This window comes from Enhydra lutris, unplaced genomic scaffold (genome assembly GCF_002288905.1).
Source record: "Enhydra lutris kenyoni isolate GAN:26980312 unplaced genomic scaffold, ASM228890v2 scaffoldscaffold9, whole genome shotgun sequence".
NCBI lineage: Eukaryota > Metazoa > Chordata > Mammalia > Carnivora > Mustelidae > Enhydra > Enhydra lutris.
Window position 1 is genome coordinate 13,069,854 of NW_019154093.1, and position 19,146 is coordinate 13,088,999.

A 19,146-nucleotide genomic window follows, 5' to 3' on the forward strand; every position below is an offset into this window, starting at 1 on the left:
TATATATATATATATATATATATATATATATATATATATAGCCAAGAATACTTTATCCAGCAAGGCTGTCAGTAAAAATAGAAGGAGAGATAAAAAGCTTCCAGGACAAACAGAAACTAAAAGAATTTGTGAACACTAAACTAGCTGTGCAAGAAACATTAAAGGGGATCCTTTAAGCAAAGAGAGAGCCCAAAAGTAACAAAGACCAGAAAGGGAACAGAGACAATATATAGAACCAGTGATTTTACAGGTAATACAATGGCACTAAATTCATATCTTTCAATACTTATTCTGTATGAAAATGGACTAAATGCCCCAAGCAAAAGACACAGAGTATCAGACTGGATAAAAACAAGACCCATGGCTACATTGTCTGGAAGAGACTCATTTAATTTTATTTTACTTTTAAAAGATCTTATTTATTTATTTGACAGAGAGAGAACATAATCAGGGAGAGAGGTAGGGAGAGGAAGAAGCAGTCTCCTGCAGAGCAGGGAGCCTGATGTGGGCTCAATCCCAGGACCCTGAGATCATGAATTGAGCTGAATGCAGACACTTAACTGCCTGAGCCACCCAGGTGTCCCAAGAGACTCATGTTAGACTCAAAGACACCTCCATATTTAAAGTGAGGGGGTGGAAAACCATTTTTCATGCTAATGGACATCAAAAAGCAGCTAGGGTAGCAATCCTTATATCAGAAAAGATTTAAAACCCAAGACTGTAATAAGAGATGAGAAAGGACACTATATCATAATTAAAGGGTCTATCCAACAAGAAGATCTAACAATTATAAATATTTATGTCCCTAACATGGGAGCAGCTAATTATATAAACTGATTAATAACAAAATTAAAGAAACGCATCAGTAATAATACAATAATTGTAGGGGACTTTAACACCCACGTCACTGCAATGGACAGATCATCTAAGCAAGATCAACAAGAAAACAAGGGCTTTGACACACTGGACCAGATGGACTTCACAGATATATTCAGAGCATTCCATCCTAAAGCACAGAATACTCATTCTTCTCTAGTGCACATGGAACATTCTCCAGAATAAGTCACATATGGGTCACAAATCAAGTCTCAACCGGTACCAAAAGCTTGGGATCATTCCCTGAATATTTTCAAACCACATGCTTTGAAACTTGAACCCAGTCACAAGAGGAAATTTGGAAAGAATTCAAATACATGGAAGTTAAAGAGCATCATACTGATGAAGTTCTAGAACCTAGGTGAGGTTCGGTGGGCTGAGGTCCAGAGCTGATGACCAAGAAAGAATTCTTGAGACATCTTTGGTGTAAAATGGTGGTTTATTAAAGCACGGGGACAGGACCCGTGGGCAGGAAGAGCTGCTGCCCCGGGTTGTGAGAGATGGCAGGTTATGTACCTTGCGGTTGGGGGAAGGTGAGGGGAAGGGAGGTTTCAATGGAACTTTCATATGCTAAAGAGGGCCTACAAGGTTCCGGGATACTGGAGGCCTTGCGGCTTGATCAATGTTGTCTTTTGGCAAGCCATTCACATTTCTGCTATCAAGCATCTTTGTTAGTGAGATTTGGGTTTAGAAGAAATTTAACTTTATTTAGGGCTTGAGGAACTGAATTATTTGCCTCTGGAAATTGTGCTATTGATAAGGTAACTTCTTTGTTTGTAGATCTCTAGGACATTTGTGAACCAAGGGAGACTTCTGTCTTGCAGAATTGTGATTTCTGCAAGTTAACTATTTGTTTATCGTTTATGGCAGTCAGGGGTGCCTGAGGAATGCTACACATATGACCGAGGGGAAGTGGATGGAGAGGGGGTGCAAGGTGCCAGCTTTTGCTTTGTCTTCAGCCAGCCTCCTGCTCCCTCATCAATACTATAAAGAATGAAAGGTCAACCAGGAAATGAAAGAAAAATTTTAAAAAATTCATGGAAACAGGGGGGCCTGGGTGGCTCAGTGGGTTAAAGTCTCTGCCTTCTGCTCAGGTCATGATCCCAGAGTCCTGGGATCGAGCCCCGCATCGGGCTCTCTGCTCAGCAGAGAGCCTGCTTCCTCCTCTCTCTCTGTTTGCCTCTCTGCCTACTTGTGATCTCTGTCTGTCAAATAAATAAATAAAATCTTAAAAAAAAAAATTCATGGAAACAAATGAAAATGAAAACACAACAGTTCAAAACTTTTGGGATGCAGCAAAGGCAGTCCAAAGAGGGGAGTATATAGCAATATAAGCCTTTCTCAAGAAACAAGAAAGATCAGGGGCGCCTGGGTGGCTTAGTGGGTTAAGCCTCTTCCTTCAGCGCAGGTCATGAGCTTGGGGTCCTGGGATCAAGCCCCGCATCAGACTCTCTGCTTAGCGTGGAGCCTGCTTCCCACCCCCTCTCTGCCTGCCTTTCACCTACTTGTGATCGCTATCAAAAAACAAATAAAATCTTAAAAAAAAAAAAAAGAAACAAGAAAGATCTCAAATACACAACCTAACCTTATACCTCAAGGAGTCGCAAAAACGTTTTTTTACCTCTGAGAAACTGCTCACAAAGGAATTCCAGGCAGGGAAGCAGAGAGACATGCTCCTAGTTTTCCCCGATGATGCTTGCAAGAGCCTTAGCATTCAATGCTATTCCAGTTGTGGACACAAAGGCCCATGTAGCCTTCCCTGAGGCAGATGAAACTTCTTTGCCTTTAAATTGTGAGTAAAAAGATGACCCAGTGCTGCCTTGTTCAGGCATCCCTCACATCCCAAACTTTTTTTTTTTTTTTTTTTTTTTTTTTTTTTTGCCACAACCCATAGAAATAAGGAACTTTTACCTCCAGTGTAGTAGACACTTTCATAAGTATACAGGAGCCTGAAGCAAAAGCTTCATGAAATATGTTTACCATATACAATAATTTTTAATCTGTTGTTTCATTAAAAAGAAAAGCTGGTCATAATTTCTTAAATTGATTTCACAACCTGCAGTTTAAAAAACTGCAATCTTAGAGGATGTCTTTAGGTTGGAATAGCTCCCGGGCTGAAACGCGTTATACAGGCAGTTCTCAACTAAGGGTCAGAATCTTTCCACTTGATGCTCCTGTATTACTTGGTTATTTGAAATTTGAAACATCTCCCATGAGACAAGGTGGTTGGGAAGGGAAGAAACATTTACTGAGGATCTATTACATACATTATCTCATTTATTATTCCAACAAATGATCCTGACAGGAAGAAAATGTTCCACGACATAGATGGGAAGAGTGAGGCTCAGAGGCTAATAACTTATCTAATGGAGTAGAATTGCTACTTGACCCCAGGTCATTTGAATCCAAAAACTGTGCTCTTTGTAGTATTTTTATAGGTTTACAATAGCTCACTTCAAATCCCAACTCCTCCAAAAAACAAAACCAAATAATCCCCATTCAGTCCAAATTCAGCAGAATACCATAGACCCTAATTACTTTATGGGGATAATCTTTGTAGAGATTATCCTTAGTTATAATTTAACATTCTCCTCACTGGTAGCAAGTTCCTCATACCCCATTAGTGATCCAATTTTCTCCTAAAACAAGCCATAGCAATGGGAACAGAATTCTCAGTGACTTCTGAGGTAGCAGGGAGACGGGAGAGGGGGATGGCTTGAGGTGTTCCCAACACCAGTAGGGAAAATATGGGCACTTCTGGGATGGAGAGTAAAGGAGGTAGCGATGTCTGGCTCCTTTGCCGTGAGAGGTCTACCTCATTTCCATACATATTCTGCTTTCTGACACCCTTCTCCCTACTCAGGAATATCAAGAAATGAAATAACCTGAAAGAACAAGCTCTGCTTTTGCTCAGAGTTAAAATAACTCTTTGCATCGTGAAAGCTCAAGTAGGAACCACCATTCCTGGCACAAGTGTCTCAGGCAGAAAGTTTACACTTTGATACTTAAAGATGGCAGGTGGGTGGATGGGGAGGTGAATGGTTTTTGAGGAACCAGTCTGGATATTCCCATCATAAAAACTCTTCTAGGCTTGATAAAGTAGCTCCTGGAGTGAAAAGTGAAAAGCACCTGCACGAGTCACCCCGCTGGTACCAGCCTGCTGCGAACTGTCCGCCACAAGGCGAGAGGAATCCTAGCTGCAGCCCATCGGGGAATCGAGGTTCACATATTTATATCCGTGTGGCTAAAAACTTAGGAGCTGCTGGGTTTGCCAAGCTTTGGTCCCAGGAAGAATGAGAACTAGAAACACTCACTTTCTTTCTCTTACCTCCTCCCTTCCATTCCCTCCTGAAGGAGAAAGGGTTCCCTCTGCTCACCTCAACTTGTCTTACCTATTAAATTCTTTCTGGCGCCGCTCTTTCTGTGGCTAGGCACCCCAAGCTAAAGTAGGAGCAAACAGACATTTTCTTAGTATTTTATTTATATTTTTGGAGAAGATCTACAGTTTCATGAGAAATGCTGATTTTTCTCAAGCAATAGAAAAAAGTTAAAAAAAAAAAATCTGTTGTCTTAGAAGAACAACACAAGTCTCTTCAGCAAGCACTGGGCCAATTCAGACTGAAGGAACCAGTGAAGCAGGAGTGACATACGGGAAGTTCAGATTTATCCCCATTCCGGAATAATGCAAACATCTTCTTGTCTAGTTCTGTAAGGTTCCAAGCGGACCCTCTCAGGGAAACGGGAACCACATGGAAAAAGCCAGCCTCGGGGGGGCTTGTCTGGTTCTGTGCGCGGGGGCGGCTCACTCTCCAGGAGGCTGCATCTGTTTACAGAACTCGTCGAACTGCTGCTGCTCCAGTTCTGTCATGACTCTGTTGAGGGCATAGATCTGAAGCAGAGAAAAAGATCCGTTAGTGCGAGCGGCAGCTGTTCCACCTGTCCTCAGACGCCACAGGCTGTGACGTTTGGAAATACCAGTAATGCAGCAGTGATGCAGGCGAGGGAGAAGGGCAGATGCTAATTCCATCTGGAGAATCAGGAGAGATGCGGTGGCTTGATCTGGCTTTTAAAGGGTCAGGAGGATTTGAACAAATAAGAGACTGCGGAAGGGACATGGGAGGTGACAGCCGGGGGGGTAGTATGATGAGACAAATAAAATGGAAAAGTACAGGATTAGTTCTGGAAACTTCAATGATGCCTATATGAAGGATATTAAAGAGTTCGGGGAGCTGGAGACAGTGACAAGTGCGTTAGGAGCCTTAAATGCCATTCCATGACCTCTGGACTTTGGCCAGACTCCGGAGAGCCAGCAAGATTAGTGTGCTAGGGACAACCTGATGGGATCTCTGCTTGGGGAGAGATAACTGGAGACCATGTGAGGGATGAAGTGGAAGAAGAGATGGTAGGCCACCTACAGGCATCATTACAACAGTCCAGGGAGGAGGCGGCAAGAATATGACGCAGGGTAGGCAGAGGGGATGGAATGAAAACTGCAAGAGACATTCTCAGGTGAAAGGTAGGGTATCTACTTCATTCCTCACCTTTCTGTATCCTTGTGGTATCAATCTGCCGACTAACGAGCAGAAACATCAGAAAACTTTCCAATTTGTAGAAGGGAAAAATGAAGGAGTGTGTTTCTGTGTAGGTGATATAACTTGATTCGTTTAAGAAAAGACAAGAAAGGGGGGAAAAAGAACCCAAGAAGTGAGACAAATAGAAAACACAAAATAAAGAGCAGAAAAGGCAACTGAATGTGCGAGGATCACCAACCCTGCGAGATGGTTCTTTGAAAATACTAAAAAGAAAATCCTGCAAATCTCTGACATGATTCATCAAGACAAAAGGTTGACATAAACAAACATTATTATAATAAAAAAGGAAGAATAATTACTGATATAATGAGGATTAAATAAAAATATTATGAACTTTGTGTCAATAAGTTTGAAAACCGAAATGAAATGAATTGCTAGAAAGAGTAAAATGATCAAAACTGACTAAATAGAAAGTTTGAAAGATTCTATAATCCCCGCCCCCATTTTTTTTTTTTTTTCTTACTATGGTAAGATCCTATAATCTTTAAGGAAAAGGTGAATTCCACAGTGATGGAAACAGTTCTAAAAACAACACAAATGATTCTCAAAAAGCTAACATTGATGGTTAAAATGGTTAACTTTTCTGTTATGTACATTTTACCATAATGAAACACATAAACAAATAGATCTGAATAGTTTAAAAAAAGAAAAGAAGCTGAGTGAAGACAACCAGTCACAGAATATGGTAACATATATGAAATTCAGAAACATGCCTGACTAGACAGCATACTGTTAGGCTGCAAAATATTATTTGGGGGTACACAGAGAAATACTAAATTAGTGCAGAACAGCAAGGGTATAATCAGCATAAAATCAAGGAACAAGGACACTGCTGGTGGGAAGGGTTGGGGACAGGACCACAGTGGGGCCCAAGGAGCTTCCAAGTTACTGGTCACATTCTATTTCTTTAGTTGGGTGGTACACAGGGTGTTGGTTTTGTTCATCTTCCTTAAGCTGTAAACATCATATATATGTGAATATACTTCTAATATATAAGCATTAGAACCTCTGTGTCATCCATTCATACTTTACTGAGCATTTTAATCTGCATGTGACTGAACTGGGGACTGAGAGGGAAACTAAGTAGCTTCTTGGAGACCTCTAGATCCAGAAGGCAGGCTGGTGGAAGGGAAAACAGAATAAGCAGAGAAAAAAGAGACTTAAAATGGGTCAGCAGGTCTGAGCCAAGGAATGAAAGGACTTTCAGGAAGGAAAGGGTGTTCAACTGCGTCAAATGCAGGCCACATGCGCCCTCTGTTCCATTTACTCCTCAAGATGCTCCCACTTATCTAACTTTCTGGACTGCGGCATCTATGTAGAACTGAATGGAAACCATTTGTCTTCCTCCCCACAAGGGTCTTGTCACATTCCTATCTTAGGAGATCACATTCCAGGCAGCACAGATAAAGCCAACGGCAGCAGCCCAAGGTCAGATGTGTTTCGCTAGCAGTCTGCCCCTCCATCCCTGAGGGGCTAGGGGTTCTGTGCTTCCAAGTGAGGATAATATCTTCTACGTCACAAAGTCACCTATTTTATATTTATATCTCCCTGCCTTATGCCAGGCACGACTTACAAAGGTCGGGATGGGAGTAGCAACAATCAGCTTTGGTGTGAGGACACCTGTGGTCAAGCGCATGTAAGCGGGCCCCGTGCCAGGCAGTATTACATGGCAATATTCCAATATTGGATTCCAGTATTCCATTTCGGCACGTCACCATCAACACAATCAGTCCTTCCACCCAGAGTCTGCCCAATCAAAGCAGGCCAACTCCTGGGAAGCCCATGGTTCCTGCTGAGGACTGCTGCCATTTGCTGAGTGCTTTACGCACAGCATCTCTGTTCCTCCTAAGAGTCTTTGAGGTAGATATCATCACCCTTGTTTTGCAAGGGGGAACTGAGGCACTGAGGTGCAGAGAGGTGAAGCATCCTGTCCGAGGTCCCATGGGAAGAACTGGGGTTCATGACAAGCTGGAATTTGGAGTCAGACTAAGACATCTAACCTGTGGAACCTCATCAGAAGGATGCCATAAAGACACGGACAATGTCCTCCATATTTATCCCTACAGTGTGCGCAAGGGACGGTTTCTTCAGGCTGTTTCTTACAACAACGCTCCAACTGCTCCCCAAAGTGCAATGCAGTACAATTATTGGGGGGCCTGGATCCAGGTGGCGAGGGGAAGGTGAAGGAAAGGGGAGAATGATTTGTTAGGATCCATGTCCACAGTTCTCAGATGGTCTGTCTTAATCCAAAGGTGGATTTCAGTTTATGGATTAACTTTGAACACACTATTCAATTTCCTTATTATACTGACTGTCTGCCTTTTTCACTGAACGCAAGCTCCACGAAGGTGGGGATTCTTCTCTGCCTTGTCCACTCGTGTATCTCAGGCTGGGCAACAGTGCCGGGTGCACAGTGGCTCAGTTTTACAGGTGGATCAAATCAACATAAATTTAAAGTTGGCCACTATCAAGATGGAGAAGAAGTAAGGAATGAGAACCCTCTTACACCGCTGATGGGACCGCACACTTGTACAATCCGTTTGACAGCGATCTGGCAATGTCTAGTAAAACTGAAATACACACGGTAAATCTACTTCTAGTCATGTACGCTCCACAGAAATGCTAGCACAGTGCCAAAGGAGACATCTAAGTTTTTCACTACAGCAACGTTTGTAGTAGCGAAAAAACTGTAAATAATTTAAATGTTCATCACTGGAGGAAGGAGAAAATATACTAGATTCATAAAATGGATGACTGTATCTCTCTCTCTTTACCCCTCTATGTTCATTTGTTTTGTTTCTTTATTTTTTTTTTTAAGATTTTTTATTTATTTATTTGACAGACAGAGATTACAAGTAGGCAGAGATAGGCAGAGAGAGAGGAGGAAGCAGGCTCCCCGTCGAGCAGAGAGCCTGATGTGGGGCTCGATTCCAGGACCCTGGGACCATGACCCGAGCCGAAGGCAGAGGCTTTAACCCACTGAGCCACCCAGGCGCCCCTCTTTTTTTTTTTTCCCCCCTTAAAAATTTTATTTATTTGACAGAGAGACACAGCGAGAGAGGGAACACAAGCAGGGGGAGTGGGAGAGAGAGAAGCAGGCTTCCCATCAACTAGAGAGCCCGATGTGGGGGCTCGATCCCAGGACTCTGGGATCATGACCTGAGCTGAAGGCAGACGCTTACGGCCTGAGCCACCCAGGCGCATCTTACTTGTTTAGTTTCTTAAATCAAGAAACAGACTCTCAAATACAGAGAACAAACTGATGGTTACCAGAAGGTGGGAGAGATGGGTGTGATGGGTGATGAGCACTGGGTGCCATATGGGAAGTTCGGAGTCACTGTCTTGTACACCTGAAACTAATATTACACTGTATGTTAACTAACTGGAATTTAAATGAAAACCTAAACAATAAAAATAAATCTGGGGCACCTGGGAGCTCAGTAAGTTAAATGTCTGACTTCAGCTCGAGTCATGATCTTGGGGTCCTGGGATGGAAGCCTGCGTGGGGCTCCCTGCTCTCTCTCTCAAATAAATAAAATCTTTAAAAATAAATAAATAAAAATAAAACAGACTACTATACGCAGTGATGAGGAATAAACTAGATTATATTAACATGAACAGTTCTAAAAAACCTATGTAAGCAAAATGTAAAATAAAACAGAATTAATGTAAAATTTTAAAACACAAAAGAATATTATATGTTACTCAAGGATATCTAATAATATATGAGTGTAAAAGCATAAAAAATTATAGTAGATGTCCACAGAGAGGGAAAAAGGGTGTAAGACAGGAAATGGACAAAGAGGACTTTAAATTCATATGTAATTTTTATTTATCTAAAAGGCTCCAGGTGAATAGGACAAAATAGTAACCACTACCAATCTGACATGCTAAGTACCCCGGTGTTTGTTCTAATATTTTGTTTTTCTGTATTTTTAAATTTCTCAAAAGGGAAACAAATAAAATGCCTAGAAAGAGGGAAAAATTTGCAGCAAGCTTTCTTCTGATAATAAATACTAAAATAAAAATACATGTCTGGATGTGGTGCCACACGGGTAGCGTGAGCAGTTTAGTTTTTCATTCTGAAGTTGATCCCAAGTGTTGACTGCACAAAGAAACAGGTTTGGTGGGTGTAGAGCTTGGGCCTCTACTTCTGGTTATGAGCAGCTACTCTCCAGGCCAACGCCTGAACATCTGCGCTAGGGGGTGTCCAACACTTGGTTGTCTCACTCTGACCCCTCCCTTCCATGCCCCTTCTCTTTTTCCTTTCTTTCTTCCACAAAAGCTCTGCACCAGGAGTCATCTGGAGACCGTCAAGGTTCTGACACTAACCTGGCATGTGACTCTGGGCTGTCACTTCATCATCCTGAACCTCACTGATCTCCTGGGAGAAGAGCTGTTATACGGGAGGCAGGTAGCACGCCCCCCCCCACAGGTCTCCCCTCTTCTCATTCTCTATTCCAGCATCATCTCCAGCAGACTACAGGTGTACAGGCCTCCTCCTTAATCTCACCTCTGCTCTTTGTCTTTGCTTCAGCTCCTGCTGGGCTGATTTCTGCTTGGCCTTCTCAACTCTGCTGGCAGGTTCTTTAACTTTGGATTTTTCTTTCCGCGTAGGTTGATCCATGACTTAACTTCTGAACACTTGTTAGCTCTGACCTGGATGGTGCAGAAGAGACTGACTGATTAACAAAAGAAAGAAAGAAAGCACAGCAAAGAAAAAGAATTTCCAGTCCCTCCCTTCACTAATCCCAGAGTTCAGCCCCCTCCCTTGACAGGTGAGGCGGAGTGGCCCCGTGGAAAGGGCGCTGGATTCGATGGCCTAGGACTGAACCCACCGCCATGACCTTGCTGGGTGTCCCTGGGCAAATTGTTTTAATACCTATTTTTCTGAAATTTTAAAATTTTTTTCTGTATTTTTAATTTCTAAGGAAAGAAAAAGAAATGAATAAAACTAATAGACGGAAGGCAGTGCGGCAAACTTTCTCCTGATATTAAATACTAAGATACTTAAATACTAAACTAGAATCCTCTCTCTACTCTGAGCCTTAGTTTCGTGTCTGCAAAATGGGACAACAGCCCATTCGCGTGAGGACCAAGCGACAGGGCCTGGCTCTTCTAACCGTGAGGACACCGCGGCCGCGCGGGGCGAGCCAGTCCCAACCCCGGAGCCGGGCAGCGGGGAGGCTCCGGCCTCGCGCCGTCTCCGGCCTCAGGGCCAGGCCCTCCCACCTCCCCGCGGCCGGACAGTTACCGCCCCGCTCGGCCGCAGGGCCCCCGCCTGCGCCCGCCCGGGCCCGCCCTCCGCCACAGGCCGCCCTGGGCCCAAGTCCGGCCCCAGGGGACGTTCCCCCGCCCGCCGCTGCCCTCTCCGGGTGCAAGATGGCGGCGGGCGACGGTCGGGAGTCGGCGCCAGCCCGCCCCGTCTCGGTACTCCGGGATTCCGCCGCGTCGCCGGCAAGGCCCCACGTGGGACACCCCGGCCTTCCCCTACCTCCGGGTCTGGAGTCGCGAGCCCACCGCGCCCCGCATTGGGCGGGGCCGGGGCGGTGACCCGGGGGCGGGGCCGGGAGGCGGGGCGGCGGCGGGAAACAGGCGCTCTCTGAGGCCCCGCCCCCTGGGGCTGCGCGTGCGCAGAAAACACATCTGGGCGTCTCCTGTCTTTCCCGAGCGTGGGCTCTGGGACTGGGGAGGTTTAACAGTGCAGTTCTCCGGAACATTTTGTGGGGCAGCTGCTAGGCTTTGAAGGGTGAGATGGGAAGCCTGGGATGAGAATTGTGACATTCTGGGTCTCAGTTTCTTAATTCGAAAAGTAGGGATGGTGATTTGCGCCTTCTTGATCTACGAGCTTGTTAGGAGCACCAAGTGAAGTCCTGCCGGCCACGGGACTTTGAAGAAGGATGTCAGGACAAATGTAAATAACCAGTATAAGTATAGAGAAACGTACAAGCTCACAGATAATACATCATTTTACAGTTACAGTTGTTTTACAATTAGAATTTTACAATTATTTTGAAATAATTTTTCAAATTAAAATAGTTGGCTATCGTTTTTCATTGATTAGAACAGGATTGAAGAAAATGGTAGGTAAATGCTTTGACAACAGAAATCTTGTTCAGTCTAATAATAATGATATAATAATAATAACAGGGGCCTCTGGGTGGCTCAGGGGGTTAAGCCTCTGCCTTCCACTCAGGTCATGATCTCGGGGTCCTGGGATAGAGCCCCCTCCCCCTTTCTCTGCCTCCCTCTCTGCCTGCTTGTGATCTCTGTCTGTCAAATAAATAAATAAAATCTTTAAAAAATAATAACAATAGCTGCCTCTTTTCAGAGCCTATGACATCGCAAGCACAGTTCTTAGAGCTTCACATTTATTAACTCATTTATTCCTTTTGATAAATGTGTCCAGTAATATACATGTGTAATAACATGTTATTATCCCCATCTTACAGATAAGGGAAGAGAGGCACGGAGAAGTTAAATGACTTGTCCATGGTTACACAGCTAGTAAGTATCGGGGCAAGTACTTCTGATAGGTTTCAGGCTAGGACAATGGCCTATCCAGGAGAGGACATGTCCTCCAGATCCCCTACTTCTGTTCCTCTAAGAATCAGGCAAGAATTGAAACAATTGATGGATGCTAAGCAGGAGGTTGTTCAATGGATATAGAGTTTCTGTTTTGTAAGATGAAAAAGTCCTAAAGATCTTTTGCACAAGAATATGCATTTATTTAATACCACTGTACTTTACACTTAAATAAGGTGGGAAATTTTATATTACGGGTTTTTTTTAACCACAAAAATTGAAAAAGCGCAACCTTTATTCAGCAATTCCACTTCTAGATTATCCTAAGTATCAGAGATAGCACTATTCTTTTTTTTTTTTTTAAGATTTTATTTATTTATTTGACAGAGAAAGATCACAAGTAGGCAGAGAGAGAGAGTGGAAAGCAGATTTCCCGCCGAGCAGATAGCTGGATGTGGGGCTCCATCCCAGGACCCTGAAACCATGACCTGAGCCGAAGGCAGCGGCTTAACCCACTGAGCTACCCAGGTGCCCCAGAGATAGCACTCTTCTTCAGTGTAAAAAAAAACTGCAAACAACCAAAATAATTGTAACAGGGGTTGATTAAATAATCAGTAGGATAGATGACATGGGATTCTATGCAGCCATTAAAATGACATAGAAGAATATTTATTGACATAATAAAACATTTTTATTAAATGAAAAAGTTACAAAGCAAAACATACAACATAATCACAGCATTTGTCTCAAAAAAAGTATTCTATACATACAGGAAAGAGGCTGTATGAAAACATAGCAAAACATAAATCCAGATTATTTTGAGAGCAGAGGGTATTTTCTTTTCTTTTCTTTTCTTTTTTTTTTTTTTTTTGAGAGAGAGAGGCAGAGTGAGCAAGCAGGGGCAGGCGCAGAGGAAGAGGGAGAGAGACTCTTTTTTTTTTTTTTTTTTTTAAGATTTTTAAAATTTATTTGACAGACAGAGATCACAAGGAGGCAGAGAAAGAGGAGAAAGCAGGCTCCTTGCTGAGCAGAGAGCCCGATGCGGGGCTCAATCCCAGGACCCTGAGATCATGGCTTGAGTCAAAGGCAGAAGCTTAATCCACTGAGCCACCCAGGCGCCCTGAGAGACAGAATCATACCCAAGGTGGAGCCCAAAGAAGGGCTCCAACTCACAACCCTGAGATCATGACCTGAACCAAAATTGAGAGTCAAATGCCTTAACTGACTGAGCCATCCAGGCACCCTAAGAGCAGAGGGGATTTTTATCTTCTTTGTGCTTTTCTGTATTTTACAAAATTTCTACAAAGAATACTTACACTTTAGCAAGATTTATACTTTCTTTTAATTGAGGAACGTCTAACAAATATTATTTTAAGCTTCTATATTAATGTTGATTGGATTATTGTTAATAATAAAAATGGTCAGATTAGATTATACTATATTACGGCTGGAAACAGGGCAGGAACCTTGGAAGGCTTTAGAAAGCCAACTAAAACAGACTGGATATAGGGTATGAAGGAGTGGAAAAGCCAAAGGAGAATATTTGGAAAAATAGTGGAGACACTTTTAGGAATGAAGGTATGCTGTGTTGGCTTGGGAAAGGATTGAGGTAGAGGGTGCATGTATACCTAAGAGAGAGTTAGTTTACACTTAGAGGTGGCAAGAAGTTGTCTAACTCCAGAAAGGTACAGGTGTGGAGACACTGGTTTGGGATTCTTCATCAGGAAAGTGAGGTTGGATTCTGGAGGGAATGAAAGTCCCTTCCTTATTCTTCCTCTATGAGTTTATGATATCTATCTATCTATCTATCTATCAACCTCTGTATCTATCTTTCTGTCTTTTTGTGACCATCAACAGACTTGGCCAGTGTGCACAATTCCCTACTTAGCTGAGCCAGAGTTTCCATTAGTATGACTATGGAATATTTTTACACTTAAGCTGTATACCAGACTAAGATTCCTTTCACTTTATTGAACAACTTTTCCCTCCTAGAGTCCAAAATTCCTTTTTTTCCCATTCACTTAATTATGCATCTATTGTTAATTCTTCTGTTAATTCTGCCCCCAAAATTTCCATCTGGACTGTAAAACACCTCTTGATCTGGTCACATGAATCTGGTGATCTTTCAGGGTCGTTTTTTTGTTTTTTTTTTTTTTCTTGGAGACATCCTTCCTTGGGCCCATCCTCCTCTCTCCATCCTGGCCTCACTGTCCAACTGTTGTCCTAGGATTTCCCCTAACCACATCCTGGGGATTCCCATCTTACTCTCTGGTGCCAAATCTCCTGATCTTCCATTTGTGATTTATTCTCTCATTTTAGAAGAGCACATTCTCCAGTAACCTCCCCAGAAGGAGTTCATGGGAGGTAAATTTCTGAAACTTTGCTTGTCTAAAAATGGCTTTATTTTACTCTCACACTTGGCAGCTTGACAGGATACAGATTTCCAGATTGGAAATCGTACTCAGAATTTTAAAGGCATTGATCCATTGTTCTTTAGCTTCTCACCTGGCTAGACTCTGAAGAGGTCTGATTTAATCTGATTTCCATCACGTCCTCTATAATTTTTGTTTGTGAGTTTGTTTTCTGGAATTTTTTAGGATATATGTTTTTCCTTCATCTTTGGTGCTCCGAACCTTCATAATGATATGTCAAGGTAAGTTTTTTGTTCATTGTGCAAGGCACTCAGGAAATGTGTAGGCTTTGGGAAGATGTTCTCTATGATAGATTTCCTTGTTTTAAAAATCTTTTCTTTCTCATTTTCCATCTCTTAGTTTTGCTTATTCTACTTTTTAAGAGATTTTCCTGAACTTTATCCCCTAGCTCTTCTCTTGAATGTTTTAGTTTCTGCTATAAAGTTTTAATTTCCAAGAGTTTTTCCTGGTTCCCTAGGTAAACCTCTTGCTCTGTGTTGTGGATTCAGGATCTTCTCTTATTTCATATTTCTGAGGACATCAATTGTAATTTTCTGCTATTTTCTTTTACTTCCTAGATTATCTTTGTTGTTTATTTTGGTCTCTGGCTTTGGCTTTGAAGTTGGAGGCTTTCCTCAAGTAATGATAATAACTACCGTATATTGGGCGTCAAGCACTGTTCTGAACATTTTACATGTTTTAACTAATTTAATCCTTACTCCATCCCAAAGAGGTAGTTAACCATTCTTACTGGTAAGGAAACTGAGACACAGGAAGTTAGACTCTCACCCAGGTCACAGAGCTTAGAAATGAACCTGAATCTAATCAAACCTCTAGGTTTCCAATTCACAGGAAATATGAGGGTTAGAGAAATAAATTAAATAATACCACTTGAAAGCAATCAGCCAAATCCAGAATGTAGGACATTGTACAAGGCAAATTTCTAAGTTTTTTTTAAATCTTTTTTTAAGAATTTTATTCATTTATTTGACACAGAGAGAGACAACAAGGAGGCAGAGAGGCAGGCAGAGAGAAAGGGAGAAGCAGGCTCCCCTCCGAGCAGAGAGCCTGAGGCAGGGCTCGATCCCAGGACCCTGAGACCATGACCTGAGCCGAAGGCAGAGGCTTAACCCACTGAGCCACCCAGGCGCCCTGGCAAATTTCTAAGTTTTACCAACAATCAAGAGTATAAAGAAAAATTTTAAAAGAAGAGCAAAGGGGGCACCTGGGTGGCTTAATCGGTTAAGCCACTGCCTTCAGGTCAGGTCATGATCCCAGAGTCCTGGGATTGAGTCCCGCATCAGGCTCCCTGCTTAGTGGCCAACCTTCTTCTCCCTCTCCCTTTTTGATGCACTCTCTCTCTCTCTCTCTCAAATAAATAAATAAAATCTTAAAATTAAAAGAAGACAGAGGGATCATTATAGAATAAAGACCCTTTAGGAACTTAACCAGAAAACGTAATATATGTATCTTGCTTAGATCCAGATTTGAACAGACCACGTGTGAAAAGACATGTTTGACATCATTGAAAATGTGCGAACGTAGACTGCATATCAAATAATATCAAGGGATTATTGCCAATTTTGGTAGATGTAGTGATAGCATGATGTATGTAGTTGTGTGTATATCTGTGTACCTTAAAAATTATTGAGGACCTTAAAGAGCTTCAGCTTATATGGGTTATATTTTTTGCAATTTGCCTTAGTAGAAATTGAAGTAAGAAGTTTTCAATATAATTATTACTTCACTTAAAGACAATAATAGGGAGGTGGGGTTGGGGTAACTGGGTGATGGGCATTAAGGAGGCACGTGATGTAATGAGCACTGAGTGTTACATAAAACTGGTGAGTCACTTGACCTCTACCTCTGAAACTAATAATATATTCTATGTTAATTAATTGAATTTAAATTAAAAATTTTAAGAAGACAATACACACGTTAACATAAACACTTCTGTTAACATAGACATGTTAACATAAACATGACATAAACATAACATATACACATGTTAACATAAACAACATGTTATATGAGAAACAGCTATGTTCTGAAACAAAACAATTAGTGAGAGGAGTGGCAATGTTTTACATATCTCTACATCTCTTAAGCGTCTGGCTGGTTAGAAGTCCGCTGGATTCTCATATGGGCTCTTGCATTTGGTCTGTGGCAGTAGGCTGTGTGGTTGAAGTGGATGTAACTGGAAAAGAGGCATTTCAATCATCTCCTCAGATAATTGTGGATATTCTTTGATAATATAGCCAAACTTGGCAAGTGGTAGTCTCTGAAAGGTTACTGCAGCATAGGATCTAAAATCATACCAGTAAACTTTTCTTGTCTTTTTCCCCTGTAGGCTTGATTGAGATATAATTGACAGGTAGGTATACAACTTGTAAACTTGATACGCTTACACTGGGAAATGATTACCACCATAAAATTAGCTGATACTTCTCCATCCTGTCACAAACTTACCTTTGTTGTGGTGGGAACATTTAAGATGTACTTTCTTAGCAACTTTCAAATGTATAATACACCAGCGAACTTCTCATACTCTGCCACAGTTAAACCCACTGGTGTATCTTGCATATTGAATAGATCTTTTATCTTTGCATGATTTTGTCAAGACATGCATTAACCATTTGGAAGTTACTGGTTCACGGACTTATGCAGATGTTTCAAATGTTGACACATTTCATTACACAACATCAAAAAAATCACTAATCCTTAATGTCACTACCAAGCTCATGAGAACCATCTATTTTTATTGGGATCTCTCGAGCCCACAGGAGCAGATGAACTGTCAACACAACGAAAAAATAAATAACAGCTTAGTATTATTATGAACATAAGAATACCAGGGGACCTCAGGAAAGGGTCTCAGGAGCTCCTGGAGTTCATGGACCCCACAGACCTCACACATGGCTGTCTTAAAGAAACTCTTGCACATGTGAACCAGGAAAGAATGTTCCTAGCAAAAAATGAAACAAGATCGGATCGGGAGGGAGACAAACCATCAGAGACTCTTAATCTCACGAAACAAACTAAGGGTTGCTGGGGGGTGGGGGAGGGAGGGATGGGGTGGCTGGGTGATGGACATTAGGGAGGGTATGTGCTATGGTGAGTGCTGTGAAGTGTGTAAGCCTGATGGTTCACAGACCTGTACCCCTGGGGCAAATAATACATTATATGTTAATTAAAAAAAAAAATGTTCCTAGCCTCTGTTTGTAGAAGCCAAAGCCCAGGCACAAACCACATTTTTATCAATGAGGAAATGGATGAAATGTTGGCATATTCCTACAATGTCTACCACACAGTGAGGAATGAATGTACCAGAGCTCTGTGAATCCATCTGGATTTTGGTATCTTAATCTGTACCCCACCAAAAAGGAGAGTATGAATTGAGTCCTTCTGTGCAAGAGTTTACTTAGGAGGTGATCCCAGGAATCAGGGTGTGCCTGGGTGGCTCAGTCGTTAAGTGGCCCAGGTCATGATCCCAGAGTCCTGGGATTGAGCCCTGCATTGGGCTCCCTGTTCAGCGGGGAGCCTGCTTCTCCCTCTCCCACTCCCCCTGCTTGTGTTCCCTCTCTTGCTGTCTCTCTCTGTGTTGCATAAATAAATCTTTAAAAAAAAAAAAAAAAGGAGGTGATCCCAGGAATCAGAAACGGTAAGTGAGAAGAAAAGGAAGAAAAAGTGCTAAAATTGCATTATTGAACTACTGATGTCTGTGGGTTACTGAGCTCATTCCCTCTGGGAACTCTTTGAGGTGTTGTGTAGAATACAGCTCAGAACTGTCCCTCCGGAGGTGTGAAGCTAGAGCATTTTCTGCTGATGCCGGTCACTGCCCAGTTTATCCCCTGGGGTATTAAGGTTCCTGAACTCCTGGGCTGCATACAGGTTGAACAGCCTTCCCAGCCTTTGTAGAGGCCAGATTCAGATAAGCAAAGAGACATTGTGGCCTTTGAGGTGGCTTGCTGGCAGCTCGCCTACAAGTTTCAGCTACCTCCTCCTGCCAAAATGGGGCAAGGGTGGGGGGGCGGGGCTGAAGGCCTATAGTGTGGGCCAGCACAGGTGTCTGCTAGACTCAGAAACTAAGGTTGAGTGAAAAAAGGAAAATCACAGGGAATTCAGTACAATGTGCTCCATCTGTGTAAAGGTCAAACATACATAATGCATTGTTAAGGATACAATTATGGATATTATGAATGTAGAGGTATGGATATTATGAAAGCAAGCCAGGCAGGAAAGGGTTTATCACATGTTGGGAGACAGTAAGCAAGTCTGTTTGTCAGAAAACACACGTCGGGGTGCAGCTGGAGATAAAGGTAGTGGGTTAAAGAAGGCAGCTAATTGGTGGGTGTCTTTGAAACCAATCTTCAATTTTACTCTAATATGGGAAGTAAAGGGGAGCAAGCTTGTCCGAAAGAGTATGATAGGATCAAAACATATTGCAGGGAATAATTACGCAGTTAGCTTGGGAGGGAAAGGGGGCTGAGGGGCAAAGTTCCCTTACACTGGGTGGCACTGGGAATGTTCCCTCGCTTTTAGCCTCCTCTTTGCTCTGTTCCTTTATCAGGAGCAGACAGGCAGGGTGTGGCTTGTTGGTGTATAGGAGACAGCTAGGGGAGCCCCTGGCTTTGGGCTTTGAATAAAAAGGTGAAATCTTCCCAGGCTCACCTCCATGGCGTTCCTGATGTCCCTGTCCGGTGCTTCATCTTCCTGAATGGCCGGAGGGAGCGTTCCCAGCT

General features: G+C 42.6%; 1 protein-coding gene across 2 annotated transcripts; it reads right to left on the reverse strand.

Moving 5' to 3' along the window:
* Positions 1-4,337: 4,337 nt before the first annotated feature.
* On the reverse strand, positions 4,338-11,023 carry LOC111143156 (small vasohibin binding protein). 2 transcript variants are annotated; one of them, XM_022496664.1, is made up of 3 exons: positions 10,963-11,023; positions 9,982-10,127; positions 4,338-4,765 (listed from the first exon to the last, which is right to left on the reverse strand). In XM_022496664.1, exons 2-3 carry the CDS (start codon positions 10,093-10,095, stop codon positions 4,679-4,681), a joined length of 201 nt encoding a protein of 66 aa, XP_022352372.1. In that variant the 5' UTR covers positions 10,096-10,127; positions 10,963-11,023; the 3' UTR covers positions 4,338-4,678. The 2 variants fall into 2 exon arrangements, with proteins under 2 accessions (XP_022352372.1, XP_022352373.1); XM_022496665.1 differs by lacking the exon at positions 10,963-11,023 and having other exon boundaries at positions 9,982-10,755.
* Positions 11,024-19,146: the final 8,123 nt, after the last annotated feature.